The sequence below is a fragment of the Gossypium hirsutum genome, chromosome D11 (genome assembly GCF_007990345.1).
Source record: "Gossypium hirsutum isolate 1008001.06 chromosome D11, Gossypium_hirsutum_v2.1, whole genome shotgun sequence".
In the NCBI taxonomy this organism is placed as follows: Eukaryota; Viridiplantae; Streptophyta; class Magnoliopsida; order Malvales; family Malvaceae; genus Gossypium; species Gossypium hirsutum.
In genome coordinates this window covers 71,259,681-71,281,564 of record NC_053447.1, presented here as the reverse complement: position 1 = coordinate 71,281,564, position 21,884 = coordinate 71,259,681, and the positions used below count along the sequence as shown (strand labels likewise).

Below are 21,884 nucleotides of genomic sequence, written 5' to 3'. Positions count from 1 at the left end.
TTGTACTTCTTTTAGGGTTTATCTTTTCTGGGTTTAATTTGGTTTTAATTTTACTGGTGAAAAATGTGTGCAATCAAACTAATAATTGAGCTCATGGTATAATTAAACAGAGTTATGTAGTTAAATTTTTTTTTAAATTAAAATAATACATTTTATAATTAAATTTTTAAAAAATATTATTAAAATATTAGTTTGAGTTGATGGCACTTGATCCGATCAAATTTGCAATAAGTTGAATTTGATTTGATTTTACCATAAAAAACTTGACAACTTCGAACCTGTCTAGCTTAAACTTTAGTTGACTTAAACTTGAAACTAATTTGTATTTGAAGCAATTTTGTCAAGGATTAAATTTTGGTCCAAAAACTTGACACATTAATATTCTTTTTAGTGAGGATTTGTCTTTTGATCTTATTAAAGACACAAGTGCATTAAGAGACGAAATTCATAGATAAAAATTGCCTCGTCATATAAGTATACAAAAGATTGAAAAGTTTGCTATAAGTGAACTTTGAACCATACTTTAAACGAGGCATGAGAGCAAATTGGGTACCACTTGCTTGCTCTCTAAGTTAATAAAGTTTGTACACAAAATCCTCGATAAAAATGATATTATATTTATTAGAAAAGTTATTAATTTCAAACAAACGATTTCTTACAAAAATTTTTTAAAAAAATAAAAATCCCTTGAATAAATCTAAACCCAAAATAACAATTTAAAATAATTTAAATCTATAATAACGTGACCTAAAAACTCCAACATCAAAACAAAAATTAGAAAACACCCAAAACAACCTAAAATACTTGGAAATTGTAAAATTCAAATTAACATAATCTAGATTGATTTAATTCGAAACCAATCTCACCTGCCCAATTGATAGATCTACCTTCAGCAGACCTTGTCTCTAAGAGATTGGGCCAATTGAATTTATTGGACACAAAAATTTTGGGTTTGGGTTTGCCATAGCTACTGTTCTCGCAGTCCAATATTTGATTTTTCTCAACCATTTTCTTTGAGATTCATTTCGTCTTCTACCTCTCCGTCACACAAATTTTCAAAACCTTCATTTCACACCAAATCAAAGATCGGATCCAACAATCGCCACTGAAGACGAAGCTATATATACTCCAATCTCAATTCCTTCTCCAAAGCCTCCGAGTTAACTCGCCCTCTGAAAGTCTCAATCGACTCATTAGCTTTCTGCAAAACGACAATCGTCGGAGAGGGCGAGAGTGATGGCGGATCCGGCCAGCACGCCACTTGGCAAAATGCTATTGGAGGAGATCACTCCTGTTGTTATGGTACTCTGTACTCCATACGTAGAAGAATCTTGCCTTAAGAACGGTCTTTCCTTAATTCAATTGCTTTCCCCTTTCTGCGACTTCACCAACATTGACGGTGAGTAATTCAAATATATATATGTGTGTGTGTGTGTGTATACATACGGATTTTAATATGTACATTTATCCGTATTTTTGTGTCTGTGTGTCTTAACATTTTAGGTGATTTCTTGTTTTGTTGCTTTTTGTTTTACTTATCTGAGATTTTTGGTGGTAGTGCCTGTAAGGACGGCGAGTGATCAACCCTACAGGCTGAGGAAGTTCAAATTGCGCTTGTTTTACTCCTCAGATATTCGACAACCGAATCTCGAGGTAATTTTCTATTGTGATCACTAGTTTTGTAGCTTAATTATGTAGTGGAATTGTTATGAAATAAATGTTTTAATCAGTTGAATTCAAGTTGGTGGATAATGAAATTTTGGTTATTTAGGAACGTAATTAACAACACTAGTAGGCTAGTAATTGAGTTGGCAGCTACTGAGAGAACTATTTCGGTTTAAATAGACCTAGCATTGATTCCTGAGTTTGATTAAGTATTTTAGTATTGGAATAATTTGGAACAATGGTTTATTTGAGGGATTATATTACATTGCAAGATGATTTAGTTGATTTGATTCAAGCTCCACAGTGCATGTGCATCTTATAGTTGGTTTCTTATGTTGAATATAAATGTTGATCTCCTAGGTAGCAAAGGAGAGGCTAAAGAAGGTTATTACCCATGTGGGAGAGAAAAATTTTCTCGAATCTTCAGACCCATCTCAAGTTAACAATCTTCTCTCTAGTAAGTTTACATTTGATTTTGATATTTTTAGTATATTAGCGGTTTGTTTCCTTGGTGGTTAGTTTTTTGTTTTTAATATACTATTGAGATTGTCTGATTTCATTGCATGCCCTTTTTTTGTGGTTTTATTAAAACTTCACCTTGCTGCTTTGATTTATATATGGTAATTTTTTTTTTGTTTTGCAGGGCCTGAGTCTGAAATGTTACCATCGTGGTTTCAGTTTTTTAACAAAGAGCTTGTACGTACCTTGTCTTTTTCAGATCATGAAGCTTTTGACCATCCTGTGGCATGTAAGCTTTGGAAATTTATCAGATAAATTTCTTGCTTTTTTTCATGTTGGTATTGTTAAGATCCACTAATCTTGTTTCTTTCACTCACGGCTTCTGTTACATGTTTATTCTAGATATCGCATTCAGTTGTTGATTGTTTCTTGTCCAAAATGATTTCTAGGCCTTTTGGTTGTGTCGTCGAAGGATGATGAACCCGTAAACAGATTTGTAGACCTCTTTAACACCAACAAATTGCCTTCTCTTCTCAATGACGGTGCAATGGACCCAAAGATAATGAAGCATTACTTACTTTTGCACGATAATCAAGATGGCCCTTTCAATAAGTATGCCAGACTTTCTTATCTGGTTATGTTTGAAATTATTAAGTGCAATAAGCATGACAACGATGCTTTTGAATACTGATATATATAATTTCATAAGAACATGCATGCCTGTTTTGGCTTAACCTTTTATTTTTCTGTTTTAAGTTGGTGGAGCAAATGTCCAGATATATATTCTATTCTTCCTCACTTTTCTTATTAGGACACGTAAATGGTGCATGTAAGGCTTGAAAGAATATTTCAGTTCAACCTAGTTGAATGCATTAGATTTACCAACCAGTTGTTCATGTTCAGAGATGAAGCCATGTGGAAAATAAGCAAGACCTGGGTTTGAAGAGCAAAAAACCTGGAATGAGATTCCCATCATGTATGAGAAACCTATTACATGGAATAAGACAAATGAAATGATTTTAGTAGATAACATCCTGAAGAAGCATGTAGGAAATGGATCACCTTAATGTAAAAATTGGAATAGACTGACACTTGTTGAGGCTGGGGAACAATTTCAGGTCAATTTAGTTTCTATTCATGCCATTCAGGATTTTCTCATATGTTCTGCTTGGTCGAGGGATAGCGTTGATAACATAATCAACAAAAAGGAAGCTAAAGACCTGATATAGGTTGAATAATAATAATTTTATATATTGATGTTAACTCAGCAGGTGCCATGTGAGTGCAGTGAATGTATGATAAGATATTCAGTGCAGCCAGCTGACCATTGTGTTTAATTCCATTTTTGTTTGCAGGGCTACTAAACTTTTGGCAGACATGAGAAATGCATTTGGACAAAATGACTGTCAAATAATTTGCTTTAACTCTTCTCAAGATGGGAAAATCCATCATCAAGATAATCCTTGGGCTCCATTTGTAAATTACTTGACTTTGAGGGATTATTATGTTTCAGTTATTTACTTGTTCATAGGAAAATGTTAGCTGAATCTTATGTTGGTTCAGGGTGCCAGTGAAAGTATATGATAAAGTTAGTCTAATGCTTTAATTCATGTACTTTTGTGACAGAAATCTGATGCTTTACCTACTGAAAATCTTGGTGGTTTCCTCAATCTTGATGACTTAAACGAGGTAACTTTTCTAACACCTTCTTGGGTACTTTCATTTGTAACTCTACTTATGCTTGTATAATTTGGTAACAGATAAAGGATTTTATGCAAGAATTATCATCTAAACATATCATTCCTTACATGGAACAAAAGATACGTGTGTTGAACCAACAGGTATTTTAACTCACAAACTTTCTTCCTTGTGTTCGCATCAGAATTTCAATGTATTGCTTTTTCAAAAAAAGATTATTTCTCAGATTATATTCTTATTCCTTTCATAATTTTTCATATTAAAATTAGGTTTCTGCTACAAGGAAAGGTTTTAGGAACCAAATTAAAAATTTGTGGTGGAGGAAGGGGAAAGAAGATACAATAGACACCCCTAATGGTCCTGTGTAAGTGATGCTGTTCATTCATTGAGATTCGAGTCTGCTTCTAGTTTCTTCTCGAGTTTATCCTAATTTAGTTTTATTTTCTCTGTTTATAGGTATACCTTTAATTCAATTGAATCCCAGATTAGAATCTTAGGTGACTATGCATTCATGTTAGGAGACTATGAACTTGCACTATCGAATTATCGCCTAATTTCCACCGATTACAAGCTCGATAAAGCCTGGAAGCGCTATGCTGGTGTGCAGGTTGCTTCAATTCTCTCTCTTTTTTATTTTTTTTAATACCATTTTCTCTGTTCTTTAAGTTGATTCTTTTTCTGTTTCTTTACTGGCTTGGCTGTCATTTCATGGAGAACACGGATTGCTGTTTATTCTCATTGTAATAGATCTCATGAAAGTTTTTTGCTGTATATTTGGGCTTGTTTCTGGATTTATTGTACCTATTTTGCAACCTTACCATGTCTTGTTCATTTCTTCAGGAGATGATGGGGCTTACATACTTCTTGCTTGATCAATCAAGAAAAGACGCAGAGTACTGCATGGAAAATGCATTTAATACTTATTTAGTATGTATAGTTCTTGGCTCCTGTTTTTTTTCTTGCAACTATTTTAGGCTTTAGAACTGAATATAGTCCATCAGATATGGCTATCTATAACATGGAACCTTTGGTTTTCAAGCTGAAGAAGAGAATTCATTCACTTGATAAGTATGAAAAATCGAAACTGCTAAATCTAAGTGCACTAATTCTAGATATCATCATTATTTTTCTGTACATTAAAGTACCTGTTTGATATGCCATTTCTGCCTCAAACTATCAACATCTTTAACATCCTTTTGCTATAGTTAGCATGGGTACTTCCTTTTAGATTAACAGTTAGGTTTGAACTGTGAATTAGATTTCTGTGGCTGCTGGGATTGAAGAAGTTATTATGCGAATGACATAGGACAAATTTGGCAAAGTCTTCTGCATGTGATTTGCTGTGGATGGGGATTGTGGCGTGTAATAGCTTGGTCAGATGGAAGTTGTTTTTGTCATAATCCAGTGGTAAACTCAGTGGGTTCTCCAGTGAAGTAAACCCCTTGGCGTATGAAAAATGTCCTTAATTGTTGTTTCCTTATATACTGGTCCAGTTGATAACGAGTAAAGAATTTATGGTATTGGGGATGATAGGGGAATTTTTGTTTTGCTAGAATGAGCTAGGTCTTATATTGTTTTGTGTGAGTAATTAGGATCAGGTTTGGTGACAGTCATGACAATTAGGAATGGTTGATATCAAGATAACTTTAATATGTAGCAAATTCCAATTGAGTGTTAATACCTCCCATTGATTTTCTGTTTCTTTTATTATTCAATTCATGCAGAAACTTGGATCAGCTGGCCGACGAAATACTACTAGATGTGGTCTCTGGTGGGCAGAGATGCTCAAGACAAGAGATCAGCTTAAAGAAGCTGCTACTGTTTATTTTCGCATTTGTGGTGAGGTAATGTTCTATTTCCTTGGAATTGCTTTGGGTGAGTGAATATTATCTGCCACTCACAACCTTTTTTAATTTTTTCCCTTAGGATACTTTACATTCGGCTGTGATGCTTGAGCAAGCATCTTTTTGCTACTTGTTATCAAAACCACCAATGTTGCATAAATATGGGTTTCATCTTGTTCTCTCTGGTGATCATTACAAAAAATGTGATCAGGTTATCCAAAACCCTCAAGTATTGTGAGAATATATCAAATCCTCCCTCTTCTAAAATTTTACCATCTCTTCTTCTGCAGATTAAACATGCAATTCGCACATATAGAAGTGCTATTCCTGTTTATAAGGGAACCACTTGGAGTCTCATCAAAGATCACGTTCATTTCCACATTGGACAGTAAGCTACATATATGGTGCAGCTGGGCTCCTCTATGAATGTAGTGGTTGCAGAGTTTTATTGTGGTATTTTTCTAATAAAACTCACTTGACGTAGGTGGTATGCTTTACTTGGCATGTATGATGTTGCTGTCACTCATATGTTGGAGGTCTTGGCCAGCACTCATCAGTCAAAGACAACGCAGGAGCTCTTTCTGAGAGATTTTCTTCAGATTGTCCAGGTGGATCTGAAGTTAATTTGATTTCTGTTATGCTTTGTTGACTCAGGAATCCAAATTTACAGGAGCTTCTTAGATCATAGAAAATCTACCCTATGTTTGGAAAGTGGGTTTGTCTAATTAGTTTGTTAGGTGCGTGCAAGTTTAACAGGATTGTCTAATTACTACTTTTTTTTTTTCATGGATGATACAGAAAACTGGGAAGACATTTGAGGTGCTCAAACTTCAGTTGCCTGTTATCAACATTTCCTCCCTTAAGGTCATTTTTGAAGATCAGAGAACTAATGCATCTGCTGCAGCTGTAAGTTTTGTTCGTCTGGAATAGTGATTTTTTGCTCAATGTTAATGGACGATGTCATAGACTCATACATATTTCATTTTTTTTCAGGCTAGAGTCAAAGAAAGTTTATGGCGTTCACTGGAGGAGGACATAATCCCATCGTCTACTGCCAGGTCCAATTGGCTGGAATTACAGTCAAAGATTATGCCAAGAAAGTATAAAGAATCAAATATTTGTGTGGCAGGAGGTATGAAGATTATAGTACAACATATAATGTTAATAATTGTTTTCTAAACTTAGAATACTGTCAAGACAATATTAGAAGGTTTCTGGTTGGCTGCTGGTTCAAATTCTGCTATTTAGCAACAAAGTATACTGCAGATGTTAGAAATTGGGGTCAGCCTCACAGACTAAGATCCTTTACTGCAAAATTTTGTGTTCAAGTTCCTTATTGCTTTATGCAAATTCTATTTACCAACCTATTCTTCGTATTAGGGTATCCATTTCTACAACTTTGTCTTTTCAATCTATGGAGTATGACATGATATTGGGATTTTAGAGTAGAATGCATGAAATTGACTCATATATGCGACATGCACTTATATTCTTTATGTTGGCAATGATTCCATTGACAGTGAATGAGATTTTTCAAGTATTTATTGTTCAATTCAGCTGTCTTGTACTGTTCCTTCCCTAACATAGTGTCAAGGATTTTGCATTCCTAGGGAGGAATATTAGATTCAACTACTAAATTGAAATCTAAAACTTTTACTCATAGTAATATAAGATGGTCATTTCTTAGATAACAAAGAGAATATGTAAGAGGCGTAATTTATTGTTGCATTAATGGATTTCTTTTTTCTGATATATTCTTCTTCTTCTTCTTCATCTGTTTGCAGAAGCATTAAAAGTGGATATTGAATTTAAAAACCCTCTACAAATCCCTATTTCTGTCTCAAGTGTTTCTTTGATGTGTGAGCTCTGTGCAAATCCTGAAGAAGGCAAGCTGCCAAAGTCTGTTTCCTTTTTCTTTTGGCATTTCTTCGTTTCAACTCTATATTGATTAAATTGGTTTTGAATCATCACACAGATGCTAATAGTTCGAACAATGAGGTCCAAAATAATGAAGACAGAACATCAACCTCCTCTGGGTATGTGTTTTTCTATTCCTGTATACAGGTGTATGTATATATGCATACATGCATTTACAGTATTCCTCCTGTTGGGAGGTTCCAATATTTTATTGCTGTATGCAACTGCTGATATGGGTGTTTTGCATGATGACTGCAGGGATATTAACTCATGTTTGATTTTATCTGAGGTTGACTTTTCCTTAGAAGGGGGTGAAACAACTGTGGTGCGTATTTTACAAGAATACTTGAATATTTTATAGATGGGAGTGTTGGTATGGATTGTCATTTACATCAGTTATACTTGTGAATATTTCTTAATGTTTAATTGGTTTTATGGACTGTTATAGATTTATTGTATTGTGTAGGAAAGTGAAATTATGAGGAAGAGCAGCTATATCACCTAATTGATGTTCTTATCCATGGTGCAGTGTAATTAAAACGCTTTTCTCATTAGTTACTAAAATTTTTTGAACATTTCTGTATCTTATTTTCAGGTGCAACTAACTGTTACTCCAAGAATAGAAGGCATTCTGAAAATTGTTGGTGTGAAATGGAAATTGTCAAGTGCAGTGGTGGGTTTATGTAATTTTGAGTTTAACCCTGTGAACAGAGTTGTCAGGGGAAGAAGGAAACAGCATTCTCCTAGCAGTGACTTGAAGTTTCTAGTGATTAAGGTGCTTGTGTTTCATCTAAACCTGCTTTTATTTTAGTGTCCCTTGCTCCATCTCTCTTGTGGAATTGCATCTAACTTACACTGTTTTTTTATGAATGTCTAGAGTCTACCCAGACTTCAGGGTTTTATTCATTCTTTACCAGAAAAAACCTATGCGGGAGACTTATGGCCTCTTGTGTTGGAACTAAGTAACCAATCAAAATCTCCTGTCAAGGTACAGTTTTCTTTACCCATTTTAGTATTATAATCTTTCTATATTGCTTCTGACTGAGTTAGTTTCAACCAACTTTATTTCATTCTAAACAATTTCAATTTGATGAAGGTGGACCATTGGTCTGACCATGATCAATGGTTAAACCACGAGCCATATTTTGTGGTTACCTACTACTATGTTCTTTCATAAAACAGTGAAATTATGTTAAACTATCAAGTGCTTTTTCTTGGTAAGAATCCCTAATGCTTAGCTTAGCCTAGCTAAAGATTGGTATGCCTGTATGGTTTGTATTGCTTGGTCTAGCCTCAAGTGAAGCCTGAGCTCCGAAGGGATTAATTAATGTGGTTTTCCTTCATATATGTAAATTCAAACTTGTTTTGTGTCTTCTATAAAATGAATTATTTTAATGGTTATTTGTTCTATAACATGGGTTATTACAATGTTTTCGATAGAACCTAAAGATGAAGATCAGCAATCCTAGATTTCTATATGCTGGGAACCAAAAGGAGTTGAATGCAGACTTTCCTGCATGCTTAAAAAAGAAGATGAATGTTGAGAAAAGCGGCAGGCATGCTAATGTTAATAAAACATTGCAGAATTTGTATCACTTTCCTGAGGTAATGTTTCACTGTGTATGTTTTACTGAATATTATATCAAGTCGGTTGTACCTCATGGTTTTTCATTCATATATTTTGCATTTGTCAATGCTTCAGGACATATCCGTGCAGGAGGAAACATCATTATCATGGCCTCTTTGGTTTCACGCTGCTGTTCCTGGAAATATTCCTTTGTACATTACAATATATTACGAAATGGAAGGTGTATCAAGCATCATGAAATATCGCACTCTACGCATGCATTATAATTTGCAGGTAAGTTCTTGAACAGAGAAGGCTGTTCTTATCTGTTTATTAAAGAACCTATATATATTTCAAATGGTCATTTAAGTGGTCATACGTGTTTTTTGCCTCTTTTAATATCAGTTTACTACTTGGCTATTCTAATTTATTCTCTTCATTTCTGCTAGGTTTTACCTTCATTGGATGTATCGTTTCAACTTAGTACTCGCCCATCAAGATCGCAAGAGTTCCTCTTGCGCATGGATGTTGTCAACAAGACGAGTTCCGAATGTTTCCAGGTTCATCAGTTGTCGTCTGTTGGGCAGCAATGGGAAATCTCATTGCTTCAACCTGTTGATAGCATCTTACCTTCTCAGTCTTTATTTGCTGGCCAGTCACTTTCGTGTTTCTTCATGCTTAAGGTTGGTACAACTAGACAAGAACTTACACTTTGGATTATTCATCTTGTCTAAAATATTTATCTACTAATTGTTCTCCTTTTAATTTGTTCATCGAAGTTTTATACTACTTGGCTGTTACATGTGCAAAGCCATCATTAGGTGACTTTTGTCAGGCTTTGGCTTGAGGGTGTTTGATCAAATGCCTTCCTATTGGTACCATGGGACAGTATAATAACTTTAAATCATGATGGTGTACCTTTGAACCTAAGCCAACTTCGATGCCCATTGATAAAAACCTTACAAACTGTAAAAACGATTGCAATCCATACTGGAGTAACTTGATCTCTAACCTTGTAGATTTTGCATAAGTTGCAATTCTACCTTGTATTTGTCTATGAACGTTATCCCGTTTTAGTATAAATATGTTATTGGCTACATATTTTCTTGTTAAAGATTTATTTGTCATCTCGAGTTCTTCTATTGCCGAGTAATATTTGTTTGTTTCTTTCAGCATTCACCTGTTGACTTAATTATACTCAAAATTTCCCTTCAGGATCGCAGGAGGTCATCAACTTCTGAAGATAGTATTCCTTCTCTTTCACATATTCAAAGTGACGTAAGGTTGGGCCCTCAGGATAACAGTGAAGCCTTCTTTGATGTATCGAGTTCACCTTTGGCCGATTTCCATGACTGTGAAAGATCATCCCGGGGAATGTCATCTCAGGTTGTTAATTTTCTTGCCCTTACGTTCTTTGTTTGTATAACAATCAACCAGAATGTCGTATCCTTATGTTGATTATTATACTTCATCATTACCATTAGAGTTAAAATTTGACTTGGGTTAGATTTTCTCATATCTATATCACCATTTCATTCTCCATTCTCAAGCTTGTATTAACAATGATGTCTCCTGTTTTTAGATAAATAGATCGGATTGGTTATTTTTCGATTCTTTCAATCTTTTACACTAGCTAGCTCATGCTTTTGGCTTTTATATTTTTCTTGTACCAGGGGTGTGAATATAAAGTTGATTTCGTGTTCATCACTCAACTGCTGAAGGGTAATAGTGATTCCAGTTCTAATACACCACTTGTGTTTTCCCATCATGCTTGTGATTGCAGGTAAGGCTCGGGCAACCACAATAACTTTCAGGTTAATATAATTTTTTGTCCCCTAAACTTGGCAACTAGGTGCACTTTGGTACTTGTACTTGACAATTAGGTCCAGTTTGATCCTTGAACTTGAAAAAATTGTAAAAGTTTGACGATGTGGTACTCTTAAGATTGTACCACATCATCACCTAGAAAAAAAAAGTGGACATAATGACATGGCACAATTTCAAAAAGCCATGTCCTCTTAACTTTTATGTTTTTCCAAGTTTAGAGATTAAAATAGACCTAGTTATGAAGTTTAAGTACCTAAGTGGACAAAAAAAAGTACACGTACCAAAGTGGTCCTAGTTGCAAAGTTTAAGAGCCAAAAATTGTATTAACTCCAACTTTTAATGAATTGTTAGATGCCACTTAATTCTGATGATTCTCTTTGTTTCAATGTCCTTTTTTCCTTCTCGGTCTTTTGGTAGTCCTTCTAGCATGAGTCCGATATCATGGTTAGTAGACGGACCTCGAACCATTCAACATAACTTCTCGGCTCCTCCATGTGAAGTAAACTTGAAGATGACTATAACCAACTCATCCGATGCCATTGCATCTGTCCATATCAACACCTTTGATTCCCCCAGTAGTAACAACCAACTGATCAACGATGCCACCACATCTCAGCCTCCAGAACACCAATCAGGGTGGTCAGAAATTCCCATCGTGAACGATACAAAGATCATCACAACTGAAGCCCTCACAACCCGTGTTCCCAAATCATTATCCCTCGAAAGTGTCCCCCAATTCATTTGGTCAGGCACAAGCTCCACTAAACTCGTACTTCAACCTCGGTCAACTGCTGAAATCCCTCTTCAGATTTGTGTTTTCACTCCCGGGATATACGACTTATCAAACTACATCTTAAATTGGAACCTTACGCCCGTTAACGATGGAGAAAACCAAGGAGAAGCAAACAAGTCATCCGGAGTTTGCCAAGGATATCCGTATTACCTATCCGTGCTCGAATCTAATTTTAAAGATTAGTTTAATGATTTTTTTACCAGTTTCATTTTATATGCACCATTACTGACGAGATATTTGGTTGTAGTAATTTTTGTAACTTTTTTTCCTCACATTTATGGTGCCTTAAAATGTATAATTCTTGGTATAATAGGAATTTGAGAAGGTAGGAGATGAATACATTCTTTTTTTTCTTTTTAATTTGCAAAACAACAATAAGGGTAAAATTAAATATTTTTTAAAAGAAAATTGTTTAATTTTGTTATTGATTCATGTGAATGAACTGAGAATTTTTTAAGATATTTGGTTTTCGTTCGTTTACATTTGTTTATAAAGTTTAATAAATTAATAATAAACAAGATTTTGATGTTCATAAGTAAGCTTTTTAAATAAATGATTTAAAGCACATTTATTATTAGATTGTTTTAAATGATTAATGTTATTATTATTGTTTGTGTATTTTATTTATAATACGATTATTAACATTTATTTTTTTTATATTTAAATATAAAAGAATATTATGTTTATTTATGGTTTATTTACTTTTTTTGAACTTATTTTTAATTGTTTGAAAACATATTCAATTATGTACTTATAAATGAAAACATGCTTATTTAATATTCATGATCAAATTTATTTAATTTTAAAGAACTCAAACACATACTTTTAAACAAACAAACATAAACATAATTTTAATATTTTTAATGGAAAATTATAAACGGATTTAAAAAATTGTCGGATATCATTAATTAATATTATTTTAAGAAATAAGAAATAAATAAATGAAATACAAGACTATATGAAATTAAAAAAAATTAATAGTTTATATAGAAAATAATAATTCATAAAAGAAAATAATAATCCAAACATGAAACACACATTATATTAAAGTTTACAGTACATTATTTTCACAACAGCACCACACCATAATCATCCACCACAAATTCTGCAAATTTAAGATTACAAACACCATAACCAAACTTTCAAAGCTTATCATTGGATCAAATGGAAACACCCCATTTTATAGTCTGATCCATATATATATTTTGAAGTTTCAGCATCTTCAACCATTGGTAAAGAAGAGCTTACTTAAGTTGAGCCAAGAATGATTTGCCTAGCAACCAAAACCTGTATTGCAAAAGACCCTGTAACAGTTAATTGCAAAACCAAGTTACTTCCATTGATTGCTAAAGGGGAAAAGCGGTGTTTTTTTGGTGCAAAAAGGTAGCACCAAATCCCACAATTTTCCCCTCCATTGATATCAAACTTTTAGGTTGCAACAGTTGTCTGCCGTTGCAACTGTAATCGTGCCTCCACGTTGATTATTGATCATCGATGAGATAGAGTGGACCGATAATCCAAGATGATCGATTAGGAAGTGGTGATCAAGGTCTCTCCTTGAGTAAATACTAGTGACCTCTGAGGACCCTGAATGTGTTGGTCCCTTGGATGAGTTCAAGGTTCCACTATCGGATGAACAGGAACGGTTCGACATCAGTCCTTGAGTGGCTTTCTTTGTTGCAGTGTCGTCTTTGTCGGAGCCTGAGCCTCGGGTATTCAGGAACCGGCCACCACAACCCCTTGGTCGGCGCATTGCGTGTAGGTGGCGAGAGTAGTGCATATATGGCTGTGAAATTCAAAAGTATAAACCTTAATATATTTGTTATACATTAAGACATTGGAAATTTTCTAGTGGAAAATCATGTGATTTTGTTCTTGACTTAAATTATGACCAAGAGTAGTTTAGGGCTTTCAAATTAAGACTTTGTGGAGTTTTTCATCTAACTGAATGAAGAATATCATAAATTTGGCATGTGGAATGGGATATTGAACCATGGATGATGTGTATGCTATGGGGGTATTGAAGAAGAAAAGTGAGAATTCAGGGTAAAAGTATCATGGAGACCCTTGTACTAGGAGTTAGATTGTATTTTGCCCCTACTACTAAAAACTGGGCAAACCAGTCCTTGTACATTAGATAAAAAAGCAAATTGGTCATTTTGTTAAAAACTCTATCCATTTCTATTGTTCAAAACTGGCATGGCTGGTGTCAGGATGAAATTTTAATAGAAATGATTAATTTACTCTTTAATCTAATATACAACGACTAATTTGTCCAGTTTTTGAGTTAAGAGGGCAAAATACAATCTTATTCCTAGTACAATTGCCTCCATGATACTTTTACCGAGAATTCAGTTATAAAAAGTCTAACTATGACTAATGACCCATTGTTTAGGAGCTCGATGTAATAGCTTCGACTTTTCTTTTTTATTTTTTTAAAGTATTTGTGTTTGACACATATTTTATACGTGTTGAGGGTATATTCCTAATCCTTCAAGTACATGAGAAAAATGAATATACCCATTTTAAATACATACTCATATCCGATACTTGCACAAAAAATAAGTAACATAGCTGACATAAACATCTAGTAAAAGAAATGGAAATACCCAAATTCTCAAACGCATTTTCTTTAAAAAAAAAGTAAAAGATTGAACTCATTAACTTTTTCCATTTTGAACCCTATTTTTTATTTTAATCCACATTAATCTTAAAACTTGATAAAAGTTTTTAATTTAATCCCCTAAACTCAACACAATATCTAAATATCATGTCATCTCACTTCATAAATTTATGAATTCTACAAATGGATGAATTAATTTGATTAATTCAACATGTTCATATAAAAGAAGTAATCATTTTCATGTAAACAAATTGTTTTTTTCGAAATCACATTCATGTAAATCATACGTACCTTTCGAGCTTTAGACAATTTATTCTGAAGCACAGCCTTTGCACGAGATTGCCGACGCCTCATGATTCCCTTGTATTGCTTAGCATTTACATATATTGGTCCCTCTTCGGATGCCATGTTCAATGGCAGCATTACACGACCCTATTTTAAATAAAAACACTTTAAATACTATTAGAATATGATAAAATAGCTTAAATACTATCATAAAAAATATGAATTATCAAATAGATTATGTCATTGTGGTACACATAAATTGGATGAGTGCCAAATAAAAATTATATTTTGGATACGTCAAATTTTATATAAAATCTATGTATAATACTTATCCAACGACAAAAGACTATTGAAATGGATATATCACACCATCACTTATTAAAAAAATTATTTCAAATTGTTCGACGAAATTCATAGAAAAATTATTCTCAAGATTAAGAATATTTATTTTGAAAAATAGATGTACTAAAAATAATCAAACTATAAGAGATGATTAATAGGCCAAAAATGCATATAGTGCAAGGACCTTCCAATGATAAGTGTATTCTCAAATTTATAAATATGACCATATATTTGAAAGATTATAGTCTCCTATACATAACTAAATATTCTAATAGAACTTAAGTATTACGGAGGTAATTATATTTTGTTTCTTCTAATTAAAAAAAATCAGTCCCTATACATTGATCAAAGAGTAAACTGATCCTTTTGCTAAAATTTCATCCAATTTTACTAATAAAAAATGGTCTTTATAAGTAAGCATAAGATGCATGTGGCACAACCTGTGTAACTATCTGGTTATTTTATTAGCCACACCAGTTTTTAATAATAGAAATGAATGAAAAATTTACAGTACATGGAAAAATTACCCATTTTTTGAGTAAATGATACAAAATGTTGATAAGAGACATCCATAATACTTTTACCCCTCTAACTTACACATATTCCAAATAGATCCTCCAAACAATTAAAGTTAGAACGTGAAGATATAATTTATTTCTATCGGAGGTCTAAAATCTACTCAATAAGGTTAGAAAATTATTGTATTATCTAATTTATTTAAAAAAGTACTCAATTAAGGTCCTCCATGTTCAAATGAATATCAGATGCATGTATTCAAACTGAGTACATTTTTTGAGGATCATATGTTCTTGTGTGTATATATATATATAATTAAATCATATATGCTAACAATATAATCTGAAGAATCTGGTAGCCAAAGATAATGAAAGACGAACCGAAATTTGAGCTCCATAAGTTGAGAAAACTCCATATAATTGATCCATGTAAGGATATTTTGCAGATGCCTGCAACTTTTCACAACCAAATAAATAAACTCAGTCTTTTATATAATAATATTCAGTTCTAACAGTCAAATTTATTATAGAATTAAATTTTTATATTTTATTTTACCACTGTTATTTTATTTATAATAGCGACAATCGTAAATTATGAAGCATACTCTTTACTAAACTAGTTTTCTGCAACATCCTCTTTTGTCTCACATCTTAGTGAAATTAATTCTTTTCTCAACTAAAATGAAAATTATAAATTTTAATTAAGATATTTTTTTAATGAAACATTTAAATTTTACATAAAAAATCTGTTAATCATATTTTAATGAATGAAATTAATCTTTAATAATCATAAGTATATTTGTACATTTAATATATATATATTATACAAATCTTACTAATTTACAAGAGGAGAGATTCACATACATCGGTGTAAAACTTAAGTGATTTGACACCCTTCCGCGGTTTTTATACATTTAATATCTTAATAATCCAACTGTCATATTTCATGCTCTATCTATGTAAATAATGCACATCAAGTTTGGTATAAATTAAAATTTTCTAACTATTCATTTTATTTAAAAAAATCAACCGTTAAATATATATAACATCAATAATATTTTAGATTAATATGATAGAGATATCAAACCGATTCAAAATTTTACATGCATGAAAAGTACAAATATATTGGTAAATTCAACGATTGGATTGTTAAAATATTAATTCTATAAGAAGTTATGGAAAGGTATAAAACCACTTAAATTTTATATCAGTGTAAGTAGATCCCTCCCAATTAATAATAATAATATGTTATAGATTTTAATTTAATTTAAAAAAAAGTCAGATATGATCTGAATCTCAAATGTTACAACAAGTGTAGTCATCCCTCTGTAGTATCTAAAATCTTAGTAGACAAACAAAGTTGTTGTACAAAGTGTTGACTATATATATAAAGTTGTTGGAACCATTATTATTACAATAATATAAATGACATGGGTTCAAGCGTGCTTAAACGTGTTTCTCTTCCGATTTAAAAGTTTGGGGATTATGGTGGGCAAAACTAAACATTGTGTAAAAAAGGCCATGAAAAAAGAGCTAATTGCACCATGCATGTTCCTCAAATTATGACCATCATTCTAAATTGGTCCCCAAATTTCAAAAAGTTCAAATTACATCCTCAAACTATGAAAGATTTAATCAATCATGTCATTCAGTTATTGAAACCATTAATATAACCATTAAATGACACAAAATCTTATGTAAAATGAAAATTTAAAAAAAAATGTTGCAACATTAAAAACTAAAAATAAAGTAAAACTAAAAACAAGAAGAAAGAGTGTGAATATAGATTCTGTACTAATTTCAAAAACTTCAAGATAATATTCTTATAATATTTATTTTTACAATATTTATTTTTCTTTAAAATTTTTATTTTAAATTATGTCACATAAAATCCGACATCTCATTTAACAGTTAAATTAACGATTTTAATAACGGAAAGACTTTATCGATATAACACCAATAATTTAAAAATTGTAATTAAAATTTTTTAAAGTTTACGTATATCATTCTCAAGAAAACAACCTAAACATAGCACGAATGCACATATTTATTGAAAAAGTTTATGAGAAGTACCATGTGCTGACCAAATCCCAGTTCAAAGCGAGCACCATTTTCTGAAGGATCTGATTGCAGAGAGGTGACTGCCTGAGGTTTATTATGCTCATCCCCTGAATTTTTGCAATCACCTGAATATGATCACCACTTTGCTGATTAGTGATTCATGTATAGATGTTTGTTATCTGGATATGGATATCTGTTCGGCACGGGTTTAGTTGATAATTTTTTAAAAAAAAAAGATTGTTCGATTGTCGGTGTTGTATTGGTAGGTACGTATTAAACTAGTATCAAGTATTTAAAGTTTTATTTCAATCAAATTACGATTTGTTGCGGTTGTTTTGATGTGTTTCGGTTTATTTTAGTTAATATCAACTTGTACGTTTGTATATCAGCCCATATTGATTGGTACAAGATTTTAAAATGCTTAATATTTATTCTTAATCATTTTTATATTTTATAATTAGATTTAAAAATAAAATAAATATCACAACAAATATGATCTGTTTACCAATACTATAGTACCAAGTAAGGTAGTAATTACAGTATCGCTAGATGTATCATTTTTGTTTCGTATATATTAATATCGATATTTTTAATATATTGTTTTGGATTAATCAATATTTTTAAATATTTTTCATATATATTATATATAAATATATCTCAATAACACATATAAATATATTTATGTAAAAATTAATTTTAAAATTATTAATTACGTCAGCAACTTAATTAAATGATCATATCATATTTGTAAATTTAATTATAAAAAGGAAGAAAAGTTAAGATAAAAGTATGAAAATTTTAGTTTAGGATATTTAAGTCTTGTACCAATCGGTAAGAGTTGATATGTACCATTACAGACCGAAATAGACCGGAACAATTAGTATTGACTGAAATTTACATCAGAAAAGAAATAAAAAATTATTGTTTCGATTTACTTCCATAACAAGACATTGACTTTGTTAATAGTAACAACTTTTGACCATACTCAAGTAACCAAATCTGAATACTTATCAAACATAAATGTTATATATATATACATGTATATGACCACATAACGTTGTTATTTCTCATTGAATTTTAACTTGGAATGTTCAAAGTTGGATAACAATCTCTAATCAAATTGAAAATCTATAAATTCATATAATCTTATTCTGCATAAATCTTTGTTTCCAATACATAAAATATAAATTCGTAATAATCCATTTTCTAAAACAAAGAAAAACTAGAAATTAGGATGAGATTTACCTGGGAAAATAGTGAATTGAGCAGTATTCCCTTTATTCAGTTGTTTGGATGAAAGAACTTGGTCACCATTAGAGGGATGTTCCATTAAAAAGGGCTTCAATTGAGCACCAAAAGCCTCCCCTCCATGTAGAGATTGATGAGATCCTAAAACACTACACCATGGCAGTGTTGGCAATGATGATGGTGGAACTGAGGCCAGTTGTCCCATTGGATGATTCCCAATCCCACCATATTCTTTAAGATGCAGAGTTTGCATTATGTTTCAATTATTCAAACTCTTTTTCCTACAAAATTAAACAACAAATCAAACAATTATCACAGAATTTTACTAAAAAAACCATATAAAAAAAATCTAGAAACTAAGTTATTTATTAAATTTTAAAATAAACCCAGAATCTATTTTCAGTTGATTCATAAAATCACAGTTAAAAATCATTAGCATTTAGCAAATTTAAAGCTCGAATTTTAACTTCAAAAGGCAAAATCTAACGAAGACAAATAAAATCTAAAAGTAAAAAAAAATCTAGAATTTAATTCAGTTGGTTTATATCTTCGTAAACGAATCTGAAACTCGAATTTTAACATTAGCAAAAATAAATACAAGATCTTTGCCGATCCTCAAATCATTGAAAATACAAAAAAAGAAAAAAGAAACTCAAAAACCCCATATCTAAACAACAAAGATGAATCAAGTTAAAAGAAAAATAAACCCAAAAATCTTTAAAGAGATCAATAAAGCAGACACAAAGAGATCATCACAGACTAAACAAAATAAGTAAATAGTAGAAGAAGAAAGAGGAGAAGGACTAACATAAGAGCAACATAAAGAGAAAGATGAAGAGATTTAGTAAAGAAAGGCAGAGAAATCCCTATAGTTAGGAGTCATGTCGGTATAATTTTAAGCAAAAAAAAGCATTAGAGAAAAAGACGAGTGACGGCCATTGATAATAAAGCTTACAACTTACAAGTGCGTGTAATTTATTATATGAAAAAAGAATACTCACCATTTACCAATCATCTTTTATTTTCATGCGAAGTTTCTTTGTACCATGAACAATACAATAATAATTGAAAATAAAAACATTAAATAATGTAAAGCTTTTATTTTTAATAAAACTTTGTTTATGGAAGGCTTGATGGTCAATGTGTTCATCACTCAAGTGTGGCTTGGGCTTGAGGTTGAGTTGCGTTAATTATGTTTGTTATTTGAGCTTTGCCTGTTTTTGTATTTTATCAGAAAAAATAAAAATCTATCTTTATATTATAATAAAATCCTAATTAAAGTATGTCATAAATTTTTGTACTCTTTGAATTTTTATTTTTTAGAATCTAGACTTTTCAAATTCTAAATTCCAGGTTCAACGGTTAACATGTTAAATTCAAGTTTATTACAATGTTATTTTTTTAGTTACATGACTATCAAGTGAACATTTTTTTTTAAAATTTCAAAATCTCACACAAAAAATTTTAATAAAAAAATAACAGTATTAATAATTAGACCTGAATTTTAAAATTTGGAAAGTGAAAGACTGAATTTTTGGAAATAAAAACATAGACGCTAAATTTTAAAATTTTGAAGAGTAGATTAACTTATGACATATTTTAACTAAATATTTATTATTATTGTTTTAATAAGTATAATTAATTAATATTTATCTATATATTATAGTTTTAACATTTTTAGCTTTTTCTTCCTGAAAAAAATTCAAATTCATCTAAAAATATTAAAAATTAAGAGGAAAAAATCTGATTTACCATTCTCTTACTAGAAATGAATAAGAATGACGTGGAATTTCATACAATCATTTCTCTTATAATAAAATCTTTTGTTGAGTTGTGTGTCACGAGTAAGAATATTATTTAAAAACAATTTTTTAAGAAAACTAATACCAACTTTAGTAAGAATATTATTCTTTTTCACATATGTTTTGGTACATAAACTAACAATAAATTAATTTCAATCAATAATTTTATACGTTTCACATGACTTATTTTTTATAAAGAAAATGATTTCTTTTATTTATTTCGAAGAGGCTTTATTTTTTTTATAATTTTAATTTTTAAATTAGTATTATTTAATCTTTATTTATATTTAATTATTTTAGCACATATGTATTAACTAAAATTTCTTTCGTATTATTACATTAATAACCAAACATATATAAATATTTGAGAATCAAACATGATATTAATAAAGATTTATACATATATATATTACTATTCCACCTATAATTTAACTTTTTTAAATATAAATTTTACAAAAAAAAAATTCTTCCACCCATAATATAATAATATAAAAGATTTATTTGCAGGTACACTGCCAAAAAAATCCCATTAAAATAATAACATATTTTCTTAAAATATATTAAAAAATCTACAAAAATAAACAAATGAGACACGTGTTATCATATTATAATTTCGTCCATAATATACTAAATAATAAGCCAAATAAAATATTAAAGGTAGTGAAGAAAAACAAATGAGATTGTCAGAACTCCATTAGTTCATACCTTTTTCTTAGTTGTTATTATTATTTTATTGAATACTTAAAGGTAAGGGTGAGGGTTGTGGACCACCAATTTTTCTACCTCCAAACAAAAGAGTCTTGGGTTCTTCAATTAAGTAAAAATGGCCAAACTTTTGGGAAATATCAAATATTTTAACCCACACACCTACTTTTATAGTACAAAGTGCAACTGTTTGATTTTAGGTTAAAATACGCCACGGGTCCCTGTATCTTTTTTCTAAATTTAAAATTTTAATTTTTGTACTTCTAATTTCAGGAATTTTGTCTCTCTATTTTTTAGATTTTTCAAAATTTAGGTCTAATTGGGAACACTGTTAAATTTTTTGGTGTAACATTTTGAAAATAAAAAAAAAGTCACTTGGTAGTAACGTAACTAAAAAAGTGACGTAATAATGAACTTAATTTAACAAAATAATATTAACAGTGTTAATAGTTACACCTGAATTTTGAAATCTGAAAAATAGGGAGACTAAATTCTTAGATATAAAAGTATAATGACTAAATTCTAAATTTAAG

At 31.0% G+C, this 21,884-nt stretch overlaps 2 protein-coding genes across 3 annotated transcripts; one reads left to right on the top strand and one right to left on the bottom strand.

Moving 5' to 3' along the window:
• The first annotated feature begins 1,020 nt into the window (after positions 1 to 1,020).
• Positions 1,021 to 12,107, top strand: LOC107934599 (trafficking protein particle complex subunit 8). The gene is made up of 28 exons (XM_016867071.2): positions 1,021 to 1,399; positions 1,559 to 1,653; positions 2,026 to 2,122; positions 2,309 to 2,413; positions 2,574 to 2,736; positions 3,480 to 3,600; positions 3,751 to 3,813; positions 3,885 to 3,965; positions 4,092 to 4,186; positions 4,279 to 4,429; positions 4,663 to 4,749; positions 5,547 to 5,666; positions 5,749 to 5,877; positions 5,957 to 6,054; positions 6,151 to 6,274; positions 6,465 to 6,572; positions 6,660 to 6,798; positions 7,451 to 7,552; positions 7,642 to 7,702; positions 7,842 to 7,908; positions 8,179 to 8,358; positions 8,461 to 8,571; positions 9,024 to 9,188; positions 9,286 to 9,444; positions 9,600 to 9,833; positions 10,366 to 10,536; positions 10,824 to 10,933; positions 11,395 to 12,107. Exons 1-28 carry the CDS (start codon positions 1,237 to 1,239, stop codon positions 11,951 to 11,953), a joined length of 3,858 nt encoding a protein of 1,285 aa, XP_016722560.1. The 5' UTR covers positions 1,021 to 1,236; the 3' UTR covers positions 11,954 to 12,107.
• A 680-nt stretch (positions 12,108 to 12,787) lies between these two features.
• On the bottom strand, positions 12,788 to 19,806 carry LOC107934555 (nuclear transcription factor Y subunit A-10). Of its 2 annotated transcripts, none has more exons than XM_016867011.2 (6): positions 19,653 to 19,806; positions 18,842 to 19,125; positions 17,609 to 17,721; positions 15,917 to 15,991; positions 14,685 to 14,825; positions 12,788 to 13,556 (listed from the first exon to the last, which is right to left on the bottom strand). In XM_016867011.2, exons 2-6 carry the CDS (start codon positions 19,095 to 19,097, stop codon positions 13,191 to 13,193), a joined length of 951 nt encoding a protein of 316 aa, XP_016722500.1. In that variant the 5' UTR covers positions 19,098 to 19,125; positions 19,653 to 19,806; the 3' UTR covers positions 12,788 to 13,190. The 2 variants fall into 2 exon arrangements, with proteins under 2 accessions (XP_016722500.1, XP_016722502.1); XM_016867013.2 differs by having other exon boundaries at positions 15,917 to 15,985.
• Between the last annotated feature and the right edge of the window lie 2,078 nt (positions 19,807 to 21,884).